A 23772-nucleotide genomic window follows, 5' to 3' on the forward strand; every position below is an offset into this window, starting at 1 on the left:
AAGAAGAAAAAGAAAAGAAGAAGAGAAGAAATGATGACTATTCACTACAATATTTTAAATGAACTGGTAGTTTTGACTGATGTACCTGAAGTAAGAATAAAAAATGAAAAAGGATAATAAAAGGCCTTTTCATAAACTATTGGAGTAAATAAAACATCATCCATAACCCAATAAGTCTTAATAAACAGCCCTAAAATTATAGCACAAAAACTCGGATATGGTGAATATCACTAATAATCACAAAAAACACTTTCACCAAAAGGAATTGTTGAAGGTATATTAAACAAAAGACACAAGCACAGACCAGTCTTAACGGAGGAAAAAGCCTCAGACAGGGGCCCACCCACCTCCACAATGGTGGAATAACGGTGTTCAGGCGATCACTTCACTGGCATAAAACCTCCTACTGTATTGGTCGTGGCAATGCGTCAAAAAATTGCTTTCAGAATTGAGTGATGCAGAAGAAGATAATAATAACTTAACTTTCTCCTTAAGGATCGGAACACCAACGATGGCCAGCGTTTCACTGTCAAGCTGCCTCAGGGTGTAAACAAATCCGATCGCACTACAAATATAGACATGAAACACTCAAATCAGAATAAATTTTGAGAAAAAACCGGTACATATTGTAACTATAAATATCAAAAAAACCGGCTACATACCTCTCTTACGGACGCCACTCGCGTCTCAAAAGATCCTAAGATGGCGGCATGGTTAGCAAACCAGATTAAATCATACCGGTGTAATGACGTATACTCGCGTCAGCACCGGAAATGACAAGCCGGCTTTTACAAGCCGGTAAATGATTGTTTGAAGCTTGTCAATTCTTGATAAAGGAAAGGCAATAAAACATTTATTGATATTTCAGAAGAATGTTTTGTTGTTTCTAATATCTTAATCATTTTCTAATTTTTAAAAAAAAATTTTAATTTTTAATTTTTATTTTGTAAATTTTTAATATTTTTAATTTATTAAATTATTAATTTGTTGTTCATTTGTTTATTATCATATGTCTTTAAGATCTTTCATTGCTTCTTTTAATTCTGCTTATGTGTGAATATAAAAAACATATGTATAGAAAAATTATTATAACTATAAAGCAACATTCCAATCAGATCTAACATTCAGTCCAGCAGGTTCTTCACTGTTGAGCGTATGGATCCAAAATTGCTCAGCTCGTAATAGACGTTGAGGTCTAGAGGTCAAATTGTCCGCAATGTGATCAATAGCGCAACAGCGCAATTCAGAGAATGTGTGACTACGTTCTAAGCAGTGTGTCACCATAGGAGCTTGTAACCTATTGTTGCGAAGACAACTCTTATGTTCAATGACACGAGTTTTGAATTTTTCTATACATAAGTTTTTTATATTCACACATAAGCAGAATTAAAAGAAGCAATGAAAGATCTTAAAGACATATGATAATAAACAAATGAACAACAAATTAATAATTTAATAAATTAAAAATATTAAAAATTTACAAAATAAAAATTAAAAATTAAAAATTTTTTTAAAAAATTAGAAAATGATTAAGATATTAGAAACAACAAAACATTCTTCTGAAATATCAATAAATGTTTTATTGCCTTTCCTTTATCAAGAATTGACAAGCTTCAAACAATCATTTACCGGCTTGTAAAAGCCGGCTTGTCATTTCCGGTGCTGACGCGAGTATACGTCATTACACCGGTATGATTTAATCTGGTTTGCTAACCATGCCGCCATCTTAGGATCTTTTGAGACGCGAGTGGCGTCCGTAAGAGAGGTATGTAGCCGGTTTTTTTGATATTTATAGTTACAATATGTACCGGTTTTTCTCAAAATTTATTCTGATTTGAGTGTTTCATGTCTATATTTGTAGTGCGATCGGATTTGTTTACACCCTGAGGCAGCTTGACAGTGAAACGCTGGCCATCGTTGGTGTTCCGATCCTTAAGGAGAAAGTTAAGTTATTATTATCTTCTTCTGCATCACTCAATTCTGAAAGCAATTTTTTGACACAGTGCCACGACCAATACAGTAGGAGGTTTTATGCCAGTGAAGTGATCGCCTGAACACCGTTATTCCACCATTGTGGAGGTGGGTGGGCCCCTGTCTGAGGCTTTTTCCTCCGTTAAGACTGGTCTGTGCTTGTGTCTTTTGTTTAATATACCTTCAACAATTCCTTTTGGTGAAAGTGTTTTTTGTGATTAATAAACAGCCCTACCATAGATACGAAGATCGGGAAGTCCCATTCCACCTCTCTTCCTAGAACCTAATAAATATCAGAAAATAACTTTGGCTTTTTCCCTGGCCAACAAAATTTAGTAATTGCAGTTCTTAATTTCTGCCAATCTCTACTTGTTAATTCCAGTAGAAGCATTTCAAGAGTATATAACAACTTGGGGAAAAGAACCATTTTAAAAAGAGCTATATGCCCACCTAGGGATAAAGGCAAAGACTGCCATTTCAACAATTTCTGTTTTGTATATCTTAGCAAATCTGGAATATTAGATTTATATAAAAATTTAGGATCTACAGGTATATGGATATCCAAATATTTAAACTGATCCTCCATCCATCTTAGTGGAAAATCAGGACCCCACTGTATCCGTAAACTATCATTTGTAGCAATAGCTTCTGATTTATCCATATTTAATATTTTAAATTTTTATATTCTATTTTATTGTTAACCATTTAGATACCTGTATGATAAACGGTATTTAAAAAAATAAAGAAACTTGAATTTATGAGAGAAAATTTCATTCCTTCTAACAAGTTTCAAGTTTATTTGTTCTTGATGAATCGCCTATTCAAATTGCTAGGCGATGTACAGCAATAAAAACATATACTAATAAAATATACAAATAAAATGTTAGTATTAACATATAAAATAACTTTTGTTATGAGTGAGAACTTACTAACCTGATATATGTGAGATCGCAGAAAACTGTTAAACCAGCAGAGGACATTATCTGATAGACCGAATAAATCCAGACAGTGCAATAAAATATCCTGAACTAAATTAAGGCACAACTCTAATCTAATTGTGAAATCAAAGCATTTTGTCCAGAAGATAAAATGCTAAATAATTGATTAAAGAAATACAGTAAGTACAGTTTCTGTACTGTGGAGTGATTTGAAACCAGATTGAAAATTACTTAGTAATGTAAAATGATCTAAATAATCAGCAACAGTATCAGGATTCCCCCTCCAAAATTCGAGATTGCACCTCCTTGCTCTGTTCTTCGAGTCTCCCAGTTTAAGCCAGACAGCATCCCTATCATTCTCCAATTTTCTGTCACACTCCTGTTCTGTAATGATATCTTCCACTAAATCATACACTCTGTGGTCAATATATTTACGTTCAACTTTCATATCCTTCAAGCTAGACTGGAGTTCCCCTTCCATTTTAGCAATCTACAATGTTATTTCTCCAAACTAAAGCTGGAACTCAGCTCTCAATGCTCCTTGACCGTCACCATTATCAGAAGAGACATCCTCAGGGAATATGGACACAGCTTACCAGGCCCCTCCACCATTTTCAGATCTGACTTCTCAGTAGACTCAGTGCTAATAAAGTCAGAAGTTTTTAAGATACTGTGTGTTCTTCTTGAATGTCATTGTTATCACAAACAGAAAGCACACCAATTTACAAGACAGAGGAACAAAAAGCAAACCAGAGGTGTAGAAGTTCTCTATTAAAGCGGGTAGAGAAGCGGAGCTAGTCTTTCACACTACTATCTCAACCATTGACATCACTATTTCCCCCCTTGTTTAAGAATTTTGAGAGGCTGGATGCTCTAATAGCAACAATTAGAGTTAAGGGTTTTGAAAGTAAAATTGTGGAGACGGTTTGGTGGAAGAGTTTGTGGGATTTGTAATTGTTGTCATCAAATTGATGTGCAATTTGTGTGTTTTATTGTAATCTGCTTAGAATCAATGCAATTGATTGACCATTTCCACCGAGAGGGTGTCCAACACTCCTGAACAGCCCAAGTGGTCAGACAAAACTGTCTCTAAAGCTTGAATATCAAGCAAGAGCTCAATGGTGGCTTGAACCTTGAGCGCTTTGTCTGGACGACCTGAAGGAGTCCATAAACCAATCTGTCAGAGGCCAGGCAAATTCGAGCTTGTAGCCCGACCAAATAATTCCCAAGACCCACTGGTCGGATGTAATGTGCATCCAGGTGGGAAGAAATGCTGAGAGCCGGCCCCCTAACTGAAGAGGGCATCCCTCAGACTGGTGTCATTGTGACTTTTTGGTAAAGGGTGCAGAACAGGAGGTGGAAGGCTGGGAACACGGGTAACCAGTATACCATCATCGGGTGCCCTGTGAAAATCTCTACGACATGGAACTTGCATACAGTCGGGATCACTGTGAGCCATGAAAATTAAAACGACCAGAATCCCTGGTGGGTCTGGGTCTGCCATCAGGCACGATCCATCACAGAATGCACAAAGTCGTCCAGATCTTTGCCAAACAATAACTGCCCTTGAAGTGGAATCACCAGCTCACTGTCTGATCCAGAGCATTCTGCAGGCAGAGATGGAGTACAATGACACCTTTGCCAAAATTTGCATAAAGTCATACAATGCATCACCAATATAATCTGTTCCAGCCAAAAGAAGTTGAGGGGGATCCACTGCTTCACTCTCCAGTGTGCACAGGCGAGAGAATCAGGCATATGTGACAAAAGATGGCGCCAAAGCAGTTTTGATGCCTAGAACAGCTGTGTCAAAGTCTGAGGACTATATCCACACAGCAGTCCTGCATATCCTTTAGCACCACACCACCTTCACTGGGGAGAGAGATATGCTTAGTCACCTGCACCATCCACCCTGGGCTGACCCAAAAGCCGATGACACTTATGTGTCAGGGGATACAAGCATGGCATAGCTCTAGTAATTTTAAGAGCACTCTCTGGAGAGTCAAATTGCTCCAAGATCAGAACGTTCATATCAGAGTGCCAGGGAAAAGTCGCAGACTGTGAGCGCACACCACAAAGCCAAGAGAAAGAAGTAGATGGAGCCAACGGAGTGACTAAGTTCAACTCCTGCAAAGACTCAGAAATAAGGTCTGGCAGAGTCACAAACTTAAATTAGCGCAGGACAGTAGGATCCAAGACCCCAGAAGGATCCACAAATCCAGCACACAGCCCCTGATCTCCCGCTTCGGGAAGCATTGTACCTGCAAACAAGAGATCAGCAAGCGAAACATCTGCATCAGGGTCCCCCAGAACAGGGACAGGCAGCGTGAAAGCAGCAGTATGCTGAGGTGAGGATGTGCCCAAAGGCACAACGCCACTAAGAGACACCGTGGAGGTAGATTGGGACTGTTCATGAGAACACCTGTCCTGAAACTCAGACCACAAATATTTCACACATTTAGAAAAAGTGTCCGGCTCCTGGGGTGTAGAGTCACCCTGAGATGACTTAAATTTGCGTTTCTTAAGCTGCGGAGGGTCTGCAGCTGGGCAAGTGGAACTGCCAGCTGTGCCAAGTCCCAAAGGCAACGAAGGCCGCCCCACCAAGCTAGCTAAATGCTTGGTCACCTGCTTCAAGCAGAGCAGAGGAGAGGCTAAGATGGATGCTGCCGCCACTCCCTGGCTGCACCATACAGCATGTGGCGCAAGGATGTTCTAAAAAGCATTAAATTTGAACAATCCTGGAAAGAATCAACATGAGGAAAGCCCAAGCACTCCATCTTAGCAAATTTCTAGGCAAAATTTGCAGTTTTAAAGCAGGGAGCTTTAGAAAAAAAAGATTGCTAAAAATCCAAGATGGCCGCCATCAAAAAAATTCATGCCAAAATCGTGATTTTTTTTCACACTTCCCAAACTCCAAAAATGGCTATTTTAGGATTTTTCAGAAGGGGGAACATTCAGAAACAATCAAAACCCCACTTTTCCAACCTCCTCCGAAACGGGCCGACAGCCTGTACTCACTGTGACCTGACAGAAAATGTGCTGTAGCCTGCCTCAGCTCTCTAACAGTAGCTGGATGAGAAATTCATGGCCTCAATACTGGGAATGCTTCTGCAAAGCTGATCTTCGGGCTGCCGGTCAGACTCTTATGCCTGACTATACCTCCATCTCTGTAGACCCACGGATGCGCACCGGGATGAGTAGAGTTGAGAAAACACAGCAGGTACCCTGCGAGACACCGCCGAAGTTCCTAATGGTGCCCAACAGCCTGCGCTCAACCTCTGCTTAACAGTAGGTGAGACCACCTCAGGGACAGCCCTGAGATCCAAAGAAAACTATGCAGACTGGCTACCAGGTACCCAGAGGGATTGGCCTGTCAGCTACAGATCGAAGTCTGTGTGTTCTCAAGCAGGCAGAGCTGTGAAATCTCTCCAAGCACCAGAATTCCCAAAAAAGGAACAAAAATACACCGAATAAAATGGGGAGAGCAGAACAAACACTCCTGCAGGCACGTGTGCAGGAAGGCCTTGAACAAGGCCTTGCGGTTGACTCCCTCAAAGTTCAAATAACAGGTTTTTTGCGTTTCAGATCTCAAGAGCACAAGAAGTCCTTGGCCTCACATCCAGATGTGCGAGGTTTCTGAAGGGGGCTTTGCATCTGCGTACCATGAGCTCTTAACAGCAACAACCCATATACCTATTCTAGAACATGTACAACAGTTTCTCAACTTCCTTTCCCCAAGCTTTTCCACTGATGTCCCCCACCCTTCTTTTCCGTACACAGTATAGGCAGGAAATGTTCTAAGACTCCCAGGGTATAATAGTTTGACCCAATCCTGCTGTATTCTTCGACAAACCTATGGGTTGATTTAAAATTTATAACTGGAATGTAAAGCTTAATAAATCTTAAAATAAATTTACCTGCTTTAAGACACAATTGTCAAAGGTAACTGGGTATCCAGCTGATGCATAAGCCCATAACAGCTAGGACAACAGAGAAAGCCCTACAATAAAGTAGTCTTGAAAACATTTCCTACCTCAGTCTCAAAAGGTGAATATGAGAGAAAACAGGGAAACTAATAGAAGCTCTTATGCAGAAATTAGCTGATGAAAGATGATGAGGAAAGATTCTGCAGGAAAGGATAAGAAACCACAGTGCAAATTTCAGTCCCTTGCTTACCTGAGCTTGCCACTTTCTCCAGTAGCCATCAGCTCCTTGGAAGGTGGGTACTCCACTCTCAGCACTCACGCCAGCCCCTGTTACTATGGCAATGTGTTTGGCTTTGGCAAAGGTTTCCCGAAACTCGCTCAAACCTTCAAGTACAAGAGGGAAAAAATTCAAGAAGGTGAAACTAAAATGTTAACTTGACAAGATGGGATACTTTTTTTTTTCTAACTGTACTTCTGTTTCACTAAACCCTCAAAAAACGGAACAGAAGATAGAAAGATTAGGTTATCTAGATAATCTTCTTTCTTGTAAATGTGTCTAGTAGCCCTGAACAGTAGGGTTATGTCCCTGAGCCTGAATTTTGTTGCAGAAGAATGTCACACATCTTTCAATTCCACCTCCTTCCCAGAGGGCCATGCCATGCACCTTCAGTTCGTCCCAAAGAAGTGCAAAATACTCTTAAAAGGGATACTAAGAAGAAAGAGGGGTATGGGGAATCTCCCCGACAGTCAAATTCTGTTCTGCTCTGTAACAAGTATAACAAAGTTAACAAAGATTAAAACAGAAATGGAATGCAACCAGCACTAACATTCTTGGAGATTGTAACTACTCACATAACCATTTATCACCTGTTCGTAGCCAAGTGGCAGAAGCATTCTCCAGTCTCAACAACTCTCACATTGACTCAGACAGAAAGCCGGTGCAAAGTAATGACAGGGCAGAGCTTAAGGGCCAATAGACACATTCACAAGAAAGAAGATTATTGAGGTAAGAACCTAATCTTTCTTTCTAGTGCAATTTGTCTAGCAGTCCGGAACAGTAGGGATGTACCAAAGCAGTCCCCTGAACTTGGGATGGGTCCCTTGAGCCAGCCTTCAATATGGAGAACCACTGCCTTCAAAAGTGATGTCCTTCCTGGCTGCAACGTCCACTCTATAATGGTAAAGTATGAAGAGTGGTCCATGGGGCTGCCCTACAAAACTCAGATGAAAATGCCCATGACTCCGCCCAAGAAGAAGTCAAGCTTCTGGTAAAATGTGCTCAAAATAGGTGCGGTAAGGAGACCAGAATTGAGGTTGCACCATGGAGCAATACAGAGGCATTATAATTTATTTATTTTTATTTAAAACATTTATATCCCACATGTCTAAAGTTCCATGCAGGTTACAAATATGACATACATAAATTATACCCTACAAACAGTTATATATATTAGATCTTATTTCAACTATCAAATATGATGAAAAAAAGCCTTACTAAAAAAATATGCTTTCAAACTCTTTCGAAAATTTACAAATGTAGAAATACAGCAAACTAATTCAAGAAGAGAATGCAACAATTGGCGACCTACAATACTAAAAACACGGGAGTGAATAGTTGCCTTGGTTATACACTGAAAAGAGGGAACAACCAACAGATTCTTAGATTGTGATCGCAGAGGACAAGAAGGCATATATGGTTCCAATAATGAATGCATCACCTTTGGTAAAGAGTGATACAAAGCTTTGTACACTAAAGTTAAGATCTTAAATTGGTTTCTCCATTCTACTGGAAGCCAATGAAGCTCAGCTAACATACGGGAAATATGGGCATAATGGGGCAAACCACAAATTACCCTTGCTGTGGCATTCCAAGCCATTTGTAGTGCTCTCAGAGATTTCTTCGGAAGACCACACAAAAGTAAATTGCAATAATCCAAATGAGGTAAAACAAAACACTGCATGACTTGGCAAAAATTGGATTGTAAGAGCAAATTCTGCAAATTAGATTATCATACTGATCCTAAAAAAATACTGCAATTGAAATGTGGCCAAGAAACTGTAAAGAGGAGTCTAATAAAATACCTGAACTCTTAGGCATGGATTCTATAAATGGTGTCCCGACTGTAGGCAGCGATAGGCATCAATCGGGAAATATGTTTAAAAAAAAAAAGCAAGTTCCTGAGGCAGGCCGCCGACACTGGATGTGCCTCTAGGAGCCTAGGAAGACAGGCAAGCCCGCCTAAGGCTAGGCGTGGGTTGCCCAGTAAGTAGCCTTAGGCGAACCTAGACAGCCATACACATCTCCCTAGGCCAGCGGGAGATGTGTACAATGTAGGCCAGCAAAATGCTGCCCTACATTGTAAGTAGACGCGGCTGCTGAGCTTATTGCAGCAAGGGATCTTCCTGTCGCGATGTTTAGCTGTTGTGGTAGCCCATCCTGCCAAACGATCATCAGCAGGAGCCCCCCCCCCTCTGTAGATCACAGCAGGAGGGATGCCCAATCCCTCTTGCCGGAATACCCCCCATGTAGATTGCACTGTTCCCCCCCCCTCCAGACTGCCCCACCCCCACTAGAACCTCTCCTAAACTCTCCCTGCCCCTCTAACCTTTTAGGTAGGCCAGCCAGACGGGTCTTCCCTCTGTCCGGCAGGCCTACCTCCATCTGAATGAGGCAGGCCTGCCCCTTCCCGGTGCATTGTGGGATGCACCGGGGAGGGGCCTAAGGCCTGATTGGCCCAGGTACCTAAGGCTCTGCCCATAGGAGGGGCCTTAGGCACCTGGGCCAATCAGGTCTTAGGCACCTCCCCGGTGCATCCTACAATGCTCTGAGAAGGGGCAGGCCTGCCTCATTCAGACAGAGGCGGGCCAGCCAGCCAGATGGAAAGAAGACCCGACCGTCCTTCCTAAAAGGTTTGAGGGGGGTTCGGGTGGGGTTAGGAGGGGTTCTAGTGGGGGGGGGGGGGCAGCCTGCTAAGCATGGCCTTCAAGGCCAAATCTTCTGCCCATTGTCTGATTCAGAGCATTCAATGGGTGGAGATGGAAAAAGCAGAAATCTTGTACATGACCCTAATGTCATAAAAAGTGTCCACCACATAATTCCACTCCCTAGAGAACCATTTAGGAGGATTCCTCATCATCTGAAGCTGGCTGAGCTCAGTATGGCAAGCATGAGCCACAAATGAAGCTGTTGCTGCAGCAGCTTTAAGCCCAAGGGCTAAGGCTTCAAATGGTCTTTTAAGGACCATATCCACCTTACAATCTTGTGTGTCCTTTAACATCACACCTCCTTCACTGGGAAATGAGGTCCACTGGTAACTTGGGCCACCAGCGAATCCACCTTAGGCTGATCAAACATCTACTGGAAATCAGGTCTGAGCTGTGGAGCCACTCATAATTGAGCACTAAGAAGTGGAAGCTTGCAGGGATTCCAGTTTCAATTTCCGCAGCGAAGCCACAATAAGGCCAGGAAACAAATTTGCCTTAAACAGGTGACATACTGTTGGATCCTCTCTTTGGTCAAGGACAACCACCGCCTCCTGCCCATCGGCCTTATATTGAAAGCCAGAATCTTCCAAGAAAGAAGCAGTTCCCTGGGATAATAAAAGGCATGGATCCAGAACCCCAATCATCCCAGTATTTGACACTTGACATCTGGTTCCAGTGACAGGTCTGCCTCCGATCTGGGAGCCATCTGGGGGAAATTCCCCGCCTGCTCAGCCCTGAACATCTGCAGAGGGCTTGGGCCAACCCAGACAATTTATGTCTCCCAAATCCAACAGAATCTGTGACCAGTGCCAGTGTCCAGCTCAGAAAAGCGTCGTCGCTCCAAAGAAGCATGCGTAATCATTAATGATTTCCATTGACTATAAGTTGGCGGTTCATTGGCCAGCAACTGGGAAAAAAATTACTTTCTTGCCCAATAAGATCACTCTAGTCACAAAAGCTGAAAGTCCCTTAGGTTTGGGTGAGGCAATGGTATAAAACTCAAATAGCGCTCTAGAAGTCGGAGTCCACAGTCTACCCCAAAGAGAAGTTGTATAGTGACCCAATTGCTGCCAGAATTGAAAAATATATGGGCAGGGCCAAAACATATGTCCAGCGAGGCATGGGCCTGACTACATTTTGGGCAATGATGATCCTGAGTAATGCCCATCCAACATGCTCGCATGGGTGATATATATAAGTGCAGAGTAAATTTAAGCTGCAATTCCCAGTGTATAACATTGGTGGACACAGTCCTCAAATTTTTCACCACTTGCTGTACCTGGCATCAGTAAGCTCACATTGGAGATCCTCTGCCCAAGCTGCTGCCAATATGGTAAAGTTGGGGCCAGGTTGACAATCTCGAATGCTCATATGATGAAAACGAAGTGGAATCAGTTGTTGTGCAGACAAACTAAACATCTCCGAAAGTGTCTCCTGGCAAGTGTCGGTCAAATGACAAGCAGTAAGGAAGTGAACATAATGTCTTTGCCAATTTGCAAGCCAGACATCTAGTCCAGTAAGTCCAAATGTACATTGCACAGATGTAAAAGAAGCCAATTGATCTCCTTCTGTATACATTTGAAAAATAAACCTTAAACCTAATGTGGCCCACCTTTGAAAAGCAACCTGGCAAAAAATGTCCATTTCCCTGAAGTGAGAGAAAAGGAGAGATCTTAGGCGACAGTTTCAAACAAGAACAGACCCAGCGCCACGTCCGTCTCGCCAGGGCAAATATGGGGTAATCTGCCACCGCAGAGTGGAGCGCCGGTGTCGTAACATGTAGGAAATAACTAACATGATAAGGGGATAACAATGACAATTCTAGTGTGGTAACAGAAAAATAAGAAGTACCCTGAAACCAATCATTGATGCGTCTCATTTGGCAAGCCATCGCATACCAATGAATATTTAACAATCCATAGCCCCTCCTTTCTCTGGGAAGACAAAGTCTAACAAAAGTCATACGTGGTTTCTTATCCCCCCAAACATAGTGTTGCAACCCTCTAGTAAGCTGAATTCTATGAGCAGGTTTCAGTAGGAGGGGAAGCACCTGAAAGCGATAGAGCCATTTTGGGAAAAGCACCATATTATATAGGGACACCCATCCCGCAAACGACAAGGGAAAAGTTTTCCAAAGCTGAAGCAGTTGCAAGGAGTCCTCTAGCAATGTGGAAACATTGCAAGCATATAAAGTAGTAATATCACGGGGTAACCACACCCCCAGGTACTTAACAACCCAGACAATTTAAATAGGTGCTCCACATCAGATTCACAAAATCAGGAGTGAACCACTGACCTGACGGACCTTAGGACCCTTGGAGAGACTCACTCTTCCTCGGGCTCTATGGCAAATATGCGACTGCGCTTCACCAAATCAATGTTGGATGGCCTCTTGATCTCTAGACCTCAAATGTTGTCTTTGACCACCAGCAGGCAAATAATAAACTTGAGACAATGGAGGCAAAAGTTTAGCTGAAATTCCTAGAATTTCCTGAAAATATCTTTTGATCATTTCCCTTGGAGTCACCAAAGTGACTTTGGGAAAATTAATCAATCTGAAATTATTACTTCGTACGGTGTTTTCCAACATTTCAATTTTTCTTCGAAGATTAACATTATCTTTAATTATTGTCTCTTGAATCTGTTTAGAGGAAATAAAGTCCTGTTCAACTTTCTGAATAGAGGATTTAGAGTCACTCAATTCCAATTTAACTTCTTTCAATTCCTTTGTTTGTTCAATCAGTTTCCTTTCTTTATATGAGAAATGGGGGTTAATGGCTTTACCAAAATTAGCCACTAAGTCCCAAAGTGCCTCTAGAGTAACTTCAGAGGGTTTAATTGGAACAATAGGTTGCTGACAAGTGAAAAAGTTCTCACCAAATGCAGGAATCTCTCTCCTCTCCTCTGGTTGGTAATTGTCCCCATTTACAGCTGTAATCGCCTCCGGTTCCTTAACTAAGCTTCTCCGATGGAGTACCCCTCCTTCTGAGCTATCCAGAGCTGGTAAACTTGCATCAAGGGCCGGAAACTGCCCTATCTCCGGGGTTTCCTTGCCCCTTGGAGAGCTCATTATCCGGGGCTGTGGGGGTGGAGCTTGAACATTGGGGCTAAGCATTGTATCTGGCCCTTGGAAGGCTACAGCGGTTTCGCCCAACCGCGGCACTTCCTGTTGGCTGCCCGCTTACGCTAATAATAATACTGTAATTTAAAAAACGCAGAGCAGATTAGAAAGACACCTTCTCAACTTGCTTCCAAAAGGGAAAACTGAGGGAGCAAGACATAGCCCTCTGAGAAGGAGGTGGAGTTGAAAGATATGCAACATCCTTCTGTAGCAACTTGTGGGTTCAGGGACATAACTCTACTGTTCAGGACCACTAGACATTTTTCTATAGGGATTAAAACAGATTCACACTTAAAAGCAGTCTGATCAACATTTCTATACATTCCAGGCAACTCTGCACACTTCCTCTGTTTTAGTGTTTCATGTTAAACTGTACTCAAATAAGTTAAAGTTTGTAAATATAGAAAAATTGTAGTTCCAACATCCAGCACTGGGTGATAACCTGTTTATACTATGTTTTGTTACTGGGTTTTTTCTACTCTCAACCTCCCAAATTCATACCCAGGGCACTTTTATGGGCCTGGAGGTAACTGTAAATGACATTCCAGGACCCACTGTCGAAAAGAGGCTGGCTCTGACTGAGCTAAAGTTACCAGATTCCAAAAACACATTTTCCAGGTATCACTCTCTGCAAAATTATCTACATTCTCATGTAAAATTATCTTACTTTGTGTGAATATCTGCAGTAATTTGCAGAAGCTATAGGCCGGGGCTCCACTCAGATAAAAAGTAGCTCTGGGCCTTCAGGTTGCTTTCTAGCTCAGCATCCCTCACACAGGAAGGTCTCTCCTGTCAGAAACTGCCCACAAACACTCCTACAGCCACTTCATCCCCCAACTCTGGAACAACTCCCCCTGCAGATTACAGAACTCATTGATGACCTTCTGGAAAGTGGTAAAGACTCTCCTCTTCAACTAAAATTACAACTGCAATCTATCCCTTCATCCCCTTTAAACTCCCCCTTCCTTCTACCCTCTCTTCTCCATTCTTAACTTGTACTTAAATTGCTGTATAGTCCTTGTACTTAAACTACTGTATAGTCTTTGTACTGTCCAAATGTACTCCACTGTGAATGTTTGCTTGTAGGCCGTTCTGAGCTACTGGGAGGACGGGATAAAAATCAAAATAAATAAATAAATACTGCCTTCACACCTTTTCATTGGTAGCTCAAAGCATGTTACATTCAGGTACAGTAGGTAATTCCCTATTCCAAGAGATTTTAAAATCTAAAAGGGCCTATTTCTAATTTATGGTAAAAACAGCACATTTTTGAGCTATTCAAATCAGGGTACATGATACAATCAAAATCTTTTGGGCTGGCTGACAAAAATATTCACCCTCTATGAGAAGGGTGGGTAACCAACAAGAATATTTTGTTTTCTTTATTCAAAAAATTTAAATCAAACAGAATTTAAACAAAAATGCCTCAACCAGCAAAGCAATAGTAATTTTTTTAAAGGATACAGTCCAGTGGCTCAAATAATAAATGAAGGTCCCCAAATCAAATCTAAGATTGGACTCATTGCGTAGGAATGATGGTTGGCATCAGGGGTCACGGACATAAGGTTTTGAAAGGAATTAGGCCACATGGCACCCAACCCAGGATGTTAACAACTATGAAAATGTTTGAGGTAAACATATAAAAAAGGGCAGGGAGGAAATCTCTTTATAAATCAAATGAAGTTTCATGGGCCAGATCCCTATCTAGTCCTAACTAAACTGGAAAGAAAAAACATTATCAGGTAAGAGCCAACAGAAGCCTCCACTCTAGCTGCAATAGGGAAATCAAAAAGGTTCCAAGTTGGTGACCAGGCAGAAAATCAATACCGTGTAGGATGTCAAGATTAGAACGGAAAGGGAATGGGGCTTGTATACCACTTATCTGTGGTTACACAATCAAAGCAGTTTATTTATATACAGGTACTTATTTTGTACCTGGGGCAATGGATGAGAAGCCTTACTCAGGTATCACTATGTCAGATAACTTACTAGAACTAGAACTCATTGCCAGTGAAATAGCTCGTTTACTGGAAGAAGATGGCTTTAGCCCACGATAGGAAAGTATGCCCAGCTTCCTGGCACAAAACTGCAGAAGAATCATCAGGATTAATTAATGATGACGCTGCCTGTGGGGGGAAAAAAGAAAAAAAGTCACAAGCCAAATATAGCCCTGTTAATGTCTTTCCTAGATTAAAATACTAACAACAAAGATGGGCTTCACGTTCCAGAAGCTTAGTTGGCAGACCAGCTATCGTATATACTTGACTATAAGTCAAGCTCATGTATAAGGCAAGGGCAGTTTTGGGACTAAAAATGGTAAACACTGGATTATGTATAAATCAAGGCTAAAGACAAACAAACACACCAACACAGACTGAGCAAACCCTCTCTGCTGCTTCCTCCCACTGCATACAGAACCAGCATGCCCTCTCTGCTGAAACCCCAGATGGGATCGTTTGGTGGCAGGAAAACAAACTCAGGGCTCCCACTAATTCTGCATTATGGTAAGTTGTATAATTTCTATTATGATTATAACTTAATAATAATAGAAATTTAATGTATATTGTGTATAAAACTGCCCTACAAACCCGCCCCGAATCCCCCACCCACAGTCCCTGGAAAAATTAGTTTCTATAAAAACGGTCCTTGGTGTCAAAAAGATTGGGGACCACTGCCGTAGAGCTAAAGCACACAGCCTTAAAAAGAAAGCAGCCGTGACACGGGGTCTTCAGAGAAATTCTCATTTTAACTCCCACGGACCTCACAGATCCGCTCGCCCTCAGAGGTGAGCATGGTTTTTTTCCCTTTATTAACATTTCAATTTTTACATGATCACAACCATCATTCCAAATAAACAAACAATTTAAAATAATACAAGGAAAAACAAATACAGTGGTGCCTCACACAACGAACTTAATTGGTTCCAGGAGCAAGTTTGTTATGCGAAACGTTCGTTATGTGAAACGCGTTTTCCCATAAGAATACATGTAAAAAAAAATAATTCGTTCTGCAGCATAAAATATGCTAAGATGACATAAAAAAAGATAAATTTTTGGTTATTATTTTTATTTAGATACATCTAAAAACATAATTGTTTTTTAAAACAACACACATTTTTTAAATTTAAAGACAGACTAAGTAGAGTCTAATTTTACAGTGAGAGAGGGCAGAGTCTCAGCGGCAAAAACTGGGACTTAACTGTTCATTTTTTTTTTTTTCTACCGTGTTTCCCCGATGATAAGGCAGGGCCATCAAATAAGACAGCCCCCCCTTTTTAGAAAAAAATGTAAAATAAGGCACCCCCCCGCAAATAAGCCACCCACCGATACCTGCGCTTACCCGAATCGGGTGGTACGGTGGGTGACTCCGTGTGGTCCCTGGCACCCCCGACACGATCGGGGCAAGAGGGAGCTCAAGCCCTCTTGCCCCCCCGACTCCCCGACACGATCGGGGCAAGAGGGAGCCCAAGCCCTCTTGCCCCCGACTCCCCGACACGATCGGGGCAAGAGGGAGCCCAAGCCCTCTTGCCCCCCCGACTCCCCGACACGATCGGGGCAAGAGGGAGCCCAAGCCCCCTTGCCCCCCGACTCCCCGACACGATCGGGGCAAGAGGGAGCCCAAGCCCTCTTGCCCCCCCGACTCCCCGACACGATCGGGGCAAGAAGGAGCCCAAGCCCTCTTGCCCCCCCGACTCCCCGACACGATCGGGGCAAGAGGGAGCCCAAGCCCTCTTGCCCCGCCGATTCCCCAACAATATCGGGCCAGGAGGGAGCCCAAGTCCTCCTGGCCACGGCGACCCCCTAACCCCACCCTGCACTACATTACGGGCAGGAGGGATCCCAGGCCCTCCTGCCCTCGACGCAAACCCCCCTCCCCCCAACGACCGCCCCCCCCAAGAACCTCCGACCGCCCCCCCAGCCGACCCGCGACCCCCCTGGCCGACCCCCACGACACCCCCAACCCCCTTCCCCGTACCTTTCTGGAGTTGGCCGGACAGACGGGAGCCAAACCTGCCTGTCCGGCAGGCAGCCAACGACGGAATGAGGCCGGATTGGCCCATCCGTCCCAAAGCTCCGCCTACTGGTGGGGCCTAAGGCGCCTGGGCCAATCAGAATAGGCCCGGGAGCCTTAGGTCCCTCCTGGGGGCAGGGCCTGAGGCACATGGTCGGGTTGGGCCCATGTGCCTCAGGCCCCGCCCCCAGGAGGGACCTAAGGCTCCCGGGCCTATTCTGATTGGCCCAGGCGCCTTAGGCCCCACCAGTAGGCGGAGCTTTGGGACGGATGGGCCAATCCGGCCTCATTCCGTCGTTGGCTGCCTGCCGGACAGGCGGGTTTGGCTCCCGTCTGTCCGGCCAACTACAGAAAGGTACGGGGAAGGGGGTTGGGGGTGTCGTGGGGGTCGGCCAGGGGGGTCGCGGGTCGGCTGGGGGGCGGTCGGAGGTTCTTGGGGGGGGCGGTCGTTGGGGGGAGGGGGGGTTTGCGTCGAGGGCAGGAGGGCCTGGGATCCCTCCTGCCCGTAATGTAGTGCAGGGTGGGGTTAGGGGGTCGCCGTGGCCAGGAGGACTTGGGCTCCCTCCTGGCCCGATCGTGTCGGGGAGTCGGGGGGGCAAGAGGGCTTGGGCTCCCTCTTGCCCCGATCGTGTCGGGGAGTCGGGGGGGGCAAGAGGGCTTGAGCTCCCTCTTGCCCCGATCGTGTCGGGGAGTCGGGGGGGCAAGAGGGCTTGGGCTCCCTCTTGCCCCGATCGTGTCGGGGAGTCGGGGGGGCAAGAGGGCTTGGGCTCCCTCTTGCCCCGATCGTGTCGGGGAGTCGGGGGGGCAAGAGGGCTTGGGCTCCCTCTTGCCCCGATCGTGTCGGGGAGTCGGGGGGGGCAAGAGGGAGCCAGGCGGAGAGAGGGCAGTTAAGCGCAGTGCCTGCGCGGAAGGATGCAGCTCGGGCGACTTCGTTGTGTGAAACGAAGTTCGTTGTACGAATCAAGACATAAAGTTCGTTGTGCGCAGCGTTCGCTGTGCGAGGCGTCCGTTATGCGAGGCACCACTGTAGTTAAAAGGAAAATTATTTCTTTTGTTCTATTAGTTAACCCGCTATATATGGGGGAGAGAGCTTAAACAAGTCGGACTAAATCAGAATCAGACCATCATTAGGAAAAAAGAATGTCTAGACTTATGAGCCTTCCTCTTATATGTTAGTAGGGGTACTTGCAGAAATCACATCTTTACTCGTTATAAATCTTGACAACTGTGAAGACTCAAAGAAAATATATCTAGCTCCCTGAAAATTAACACAGCATTTACAAGAAAACCTTAGTAAAAAAGTGGCTCCCAGTTTCTTGAGATCTTAAAAGAAGAAATTGCTTCCTCTTTTTTGGGTTACTAGAGACATCTGGGTACATTCTTATTTTCTGATTCAAAAAGGATTTATCTTTATATTTAAAGAAAATCTTTAAAAGTCAGTCTCTATCCGAATCCAATGCTAGTTGAACAAAGAGTGTAGCTACCTCCATCTGTTCAGAATCCTAGGTTTCTAAAATGTTTGTGAGATCCAACAGATCCAACGCCAGGGCCCGTTGATCTTCAGGTGTTTTCTTCTTCCCAATTGGGATGTAATAAATTTTTGAAACAGGAGGGTAAGCATTTTGAGGCATATTCAAAATATCAGTAAGATATTTCTTAAACATGTCAAGAGCTGAAACTGTTAACATTTTAGGAAAAATCATTAACCTCAAATTATGCCTTCTTGAAACATTCTCCAACAGTTCTAGTTTGAAATTAGTATTTTCAATTTCTTTCATCAAAAGCTGGTTTTGAACCCCCACGGATTCCATTTTTTGTTTTTGTTGCACTAAATCCATTTCAATTGTATCCACTCTTTGCTGCAATTTCGATAATTCTGAAAGTACTCCAGAGCAATAGGTAGTCAAATTTTGCATCCGAGTTCCCAAAGAGGATTGTAACTGCTATAACCGGGGGCTTTTTAAAGGGAGCTATTGCAAAATTTAGCTCTGTAAGTTTATATTTCATAGTACCTGGAGCTGAAATTACTGAAGATAGATTCTGCCGCTCCTCTACCAACTCCAAGAGGTCACAGGGTGACTGCTGTACAGCTAGGTCTTCAGCTTCCCCGCTACACTACGACATCACTGTCTCACTCCCCTCACTGGCTGTATTACACGCCAAAGGCCAGGGGAATGGCTGTATCGGCATTCTCCGCTCCTCTGGAGAGAAGCTGACCACCTCGAAAGAGGCTCGACAGCTCTCCGATGAGCTCTCACCTTGCGCAGAGGATTTCTCATCCGTTTCATCTCTGGGCATTCGATTGATGAAAAGATCCATTGGACATGAAAGTTAAGGTATTTGCCCGGGTTCAGAAGGATAGACTCGGGTCGGGTCTTAGACTTTCATTTAACCATCAAAAATTAAGGAAAGGTTCAACAGCGTTCCACCAAACTCAGTCAGGGCGCCATCTTAATTCGTGAACAGATTTTTTTATAAGGGCATGCAGGGACCATTGCACAGGTGATCGGCCTGGAGGGCCGCCGCGAGAGCGGACCACTGGGCGTGATGGACCTCTGGTCTGACCCAGCGGAGGCAAATTCTTATGTTCTTATGTCCATGTTTTACCCAGTCCCAACTCCTTAAAATTCTTGGCAAGTCACTTAACACTTCATTGCCCCAGATACAAATAAGTACGGTATCTCATCTAAAATATGTAAACCACTTTGATTGTGTAAACCACACAGAAAAAGTGGTTTTAAAAGTTCCATCCCTCTACCTAAAACTGAAAGAGAGAAGTCTTTAGTTCTCTACCTACACTTGTTACCAGGATTTATATTCACAAATGACTCTGCCTAAGCTGCTAAACTAGAACAATGAAGTGGATAATCACACATGAAACAGTGCAAGTATCAAACCAACTCTTTCAACAGTTTGAACTCTACAAACTACACAATCGCAGGTCTTTTCAACATACAGTACACTCACCCCCAAATCAGATTTAATATCCGCAGTTATGCAAACAGCATATTTTAAGGTCAACGAATCCTGAAGGCAACACGCCAAGCGGAGGAGGTGGTCTCAGGTCCTAAAAGAATTAAAACATGCACACATAAGATGACCCTGAGCAATTGCTGTGGCCCCTCTCTATACCTGACCAGTTTATTTCCCTTGGCAGTGAACACCACAATCTACAGCGCTGTGAAAGATGAAGCAAAAAAAAAAAAAAAGAAAAGGCTCCATTACCAACTGCCCTGCGCTCAGGCTTTCAAGAAATAAGCGGTTATGGTAAGTAAACAAGCTCAAAATCTCTCGTCCCTCACTAAATCAACATGCAGCCGTCAGACAGGGGTGGGCAGCAGTGCCCTAACCCAACCAACTTTCCGGCACTGTCCCAAAGCAGTCGATAACACACCAACTGCGGTACCCGGACAGCTTACCTGCAATCTGAAGACACCAAAGAAGCGTCGGCACCAGGCGAGCGCTCCTGCCACCGAACCGGGCGGGTAGAGTTTCTCGCGATCTTACCTCGCAACCGTTAGCATAGCTTCTGCGTTCAGCTCCCGAGACCAGCAGCACCCTGGAACGGGAAAGTGGGTGCGAGCGCTACACGCTTCTACGCAGGCGCACAACGGTGGCAACGTCACAGCCTGGTAAACTAACTTCTGCTTCCGGAAAGAGCAAAGCGTTACATCTACTGATTCCCTGTATGCAAAAAAAACAAACTTCAGTCAACAAAGGTAAAGGCAAGGTTTCTGAAGTCAGCTGGCCGTCTGCAATTGTCACAAAGACGATTTACCTTCAGCAACCTTCTGTCCCCGCCTCTCTATGGTAGTTGACCAATCAGCGTTGCAGGAGCCGGAAACCTCCTTCTGTTTTTTTTTGCCTGTGGCCTGTGTACTGAGCAGGTCTCAGTGCTTTAATAGCACCAGAGAGAGCATACGCAGAATAGGTGTATTTTGGGAATCCTGCTGTGCTCTCTCTGGCAGGTGGTTGGGGTGAGACTGCAGATGCAAGAATCAAGGTTCCTTTGTGGAAGGGGGTGAGAAGGAAGAAATGTATCAAAGTAGGTGGGGTTGGGAAAGAGAAAAGACAGAATCGGGAAGGAAGAATGGAGATGGATCTAACAAGAGACAGAGAGGAGAGTAAATTAGGATTGATTTATTTCTCACTGAAAACTTGAAAAGAAAGTAAGGAACGAGTTGTTGGGGGGGGGGGTCAGGGTAAATGTACTAAGTTGTTCATCATGGGGTGGAGGAGAGCTAAAATTACACTGATGGTAAAGGAAAAATAGCAGGATTAAAGTTAAGGGAGGGGGGGGGGTTGAAGAGACATAGGCATAAATTGTGAAGCTGTGAAAAAAATGGAAGAAAGAGACAACCTGAAGAGAGAAAGGGAAATATGGAATGAGGAAGAGTTAATGATAAGATGGAGAAATTAGTAAGAAAAAAAACCCAGCTTCACAGATACAAAAACTTCGATTATGAGCCCACAGAAAAGCAGTATTAGGAATTATTAGAAATTGGTTGGCAACTAAGACTGAGAATATTTTAATGTCTGTATTTCTCCATGGTGCATCCTTACCTTGTGTATTGCACAAGTTCTGGTCACCATAATTTAAAACAATTCAAAGAAGAGCAACAAAATGATAAAGGGGATGGAATGCCTCATGTATGAGTAAAGATTATAGAGATTGGGACTTTTCAGCTTGAAAAAGAGATGGCTGAGAGGGGATATGAATGATTGAGGTCTTCAAAATCCTAAATGGTGTAGAATGGGTAAGAGTAAATCGATTTTTCACCCTTTCAAAAAGTACAAAAACCAGGGGACACTCAAATTACATAGAAATACTTTTAAAACAAATAGGAGAAAATATATTTTTCACTCAAAGAATAGTTAATCTCTGGACCGTGTTGCCAGAGAATGTGGTTGCAGTGGTTAGTGTAGCTGGGTTTAAGAAAAATTTGGACAAGTTCCTGGAGGAAATGTCCATAGTCTGCTATTGAGACAGACATGGGGAAAGCCGTTTTGAGCGAGCTTTTGAAGGAGCTGATTAAATTGTTTTTTGAGACAGATGTCACCTTTAATATCTTTGTTTGAACCTTGCATATTGGTTCCCTGATGCAGGAACAAAAAGGGCCACGTCGGAACTCTCAATAAAGATAAGTTATTTTGTTATAATTCAACCATTTAGACTGCACAAGCAGCAAAGAAAGAACGTTTTTGATGTTTGTTCAATCATATGCAATGATTGGGTGGTGAGGTGACACTCTTTGGGTTCACCCCTTGTTTTTGCCTCTATATCTCTGAACATATTTTTGACTACATATGAAGATATTCCTAGCATTTTAAAGAGTTTGAATGTTTTATAGGAGAGTGATTTTTTTTGCAGATTCTAGACTTCTTTCCCTGGATCAGTGGCATGCAATGTTCCTACTATATGGGTTTCTGCCTGGTACTTGTGACCTGGATTGGCCACTGTGGAAACAGGGCTAGACCCAGTATGGCTGTTCTTAAGAATGTAATAATAAGCATAAGAAACAGTAAAAGAAAGGGTGGAGTTGGAGATATAAGGGAAGAGAGATGGAGTTTGCTAAGCAAAATATCTGACAGAGGATTGGAAAGAAGTTATGGGAAGGGACAAGATGAATGTATAGAAACAAAGGAGAGATAGTTGGGAATGAGTAAAACAGAAGGGATTAGATAACTAAGGCATAAAAGAATAGATACAGGTGGCACTTGATTGACAGACAAATAAAAAAGATGGACAAGGATATATGAAAAAAGGGAAGAAGAGATGGGAAGAACAGTTGGATGAAGGGCAAGGAAAGAGATTGAATTAAAGGGGAAAATACTGAGATACATGGAGGTTAGAGAACAGGGAAGGAAACGTGAAGAGAGAAAAGCTTGGGTGATATTTATTTATTTATTTCGATTTCTTTCCCATTCTCCCAGAAGCTCAGAACAGGTTACAAGTAGACATTCACAATCGTTTAAAAACAGACTAGTCATGACAACAAATAGGTTATAGTAGACAATAACAGAGCTTATTCTAGAGACCAGACTGGTCATAGCGAAGAGTACTAGGAGAAGTACATTGAGGAGGCAGTTTTTAATGGACCGATTGGCGGAAGAGGAAGGTCTTTACTGCTCTGCAGAAGGTCATTAGTGAGTCTAGCGACCTGATCTATGTGGATAGTTGGTTCCATAGCTGAGGTAGGAAATGACTGTAGGATCGTTTGTATGCCGTACTCATTCGGAGGGATCTCCCTGCTGGAATGCTGAGTCTTTGTTCTGCTTTGGAGCAGAGGGGCCGGTTAGGGGTGTATAGGCGTAGCTTGGATGCTATGTAGGCTGGGTTTTTTTTGTAGAATCTCTTGTGTGTCATGACCAGGGTTTTGAAGATGCATCGCTTTTTGATTGGTAACCAGTGAGCTGCATAGAGCACTGAAGTAATGGGGTCATGGTAGCTGAGGTTGTATAGGAGTCGAATTGCTGAGTTCTGGACTTTTGGAGGCGTTTTAGATCTCTTGCAGCGATGCCATTGAATAGGGAGTTGTAGTAGTCTAGTCTAGAGATTACATAGACATATAGCAGTTGGGCTAAGTCTGTTTCTGAAATGTAGAGTTTGATCCTTCGCAGTTGGCGTAGGTAGAATCATTACAGAATAAATACAAATAGGGGATGGGGTGAGAAGGATATATGAAGGGCAAAAGGTAAAGGAAGAAAGACAGGTGAAGGAAGATGAAAGTAGGGAGTGAAATGGTATCAGTGGCCAAAAAGGGAATCTAGTGGGCCATAAGAGATGGAGATATAGTGAAAGAGGTAGGGAGATAGTGAA

General features: G+C 43.5%; 1 protein-coding gene across 3 annotated transcripts in view; it reads right to left on the reverse strand.

The window, feature by feature from the left end:
- SIRT5 (sirtuin 5) overlaps positions 1 to 20854 on the reverse strand; it is a 57118-nt gene extending 36264 nt beyond the window's left edge. Inside the window, exons 1-5 of one of the 3 annotated variants that reach the window (XM_033934630.1) lie at positions 20731 to 20854; positions 20460 to 20636; positions 19920 to 20019; positions 14931 to 15067; positions 7086 to 7219 (exon numbers count right to left, since the gene is read on the reverse strand). In XM_033934630.1, coding sequence (XP_033790521.1) covers positions 7086 to 7219; positions 14931 to 15042 — 246 coding nt within the window. In that variant the 5' untranslated portion in view covers positions 15043 to 15067; positions 19920 to 20019; positions 20460 to 20636; positions 20731 to 20854. Of the gene's footprint in view, positions 1 to 7085; positions 7220 to 14930; positions 15068 to 19919; positions 20020 to 20371; positions 20702 to 20730 lie in introns of those variants that run through there. The other 2 variants (XM_033934632.1, XM_033934631.1) reach the window with 2 other exon arrangements.
- Positions 20855 to 23772: the final 2918 nt, after the last annotated feature.

Source organism: Geotrypetes seraphini, chromosome 2 (genome assembly GCF_902459505.1).
Source record: "Geotrypetes seraphini chromosome 2, aGeoSer1.1, whole genome shotgun sequence".
Lineage (NCBI taxonomy): Eukaryota > Metazoa > Chordata > Amphibia > Gymnophiona > Dermophiidae > Geotrypetes > Geotrypetes seraphini.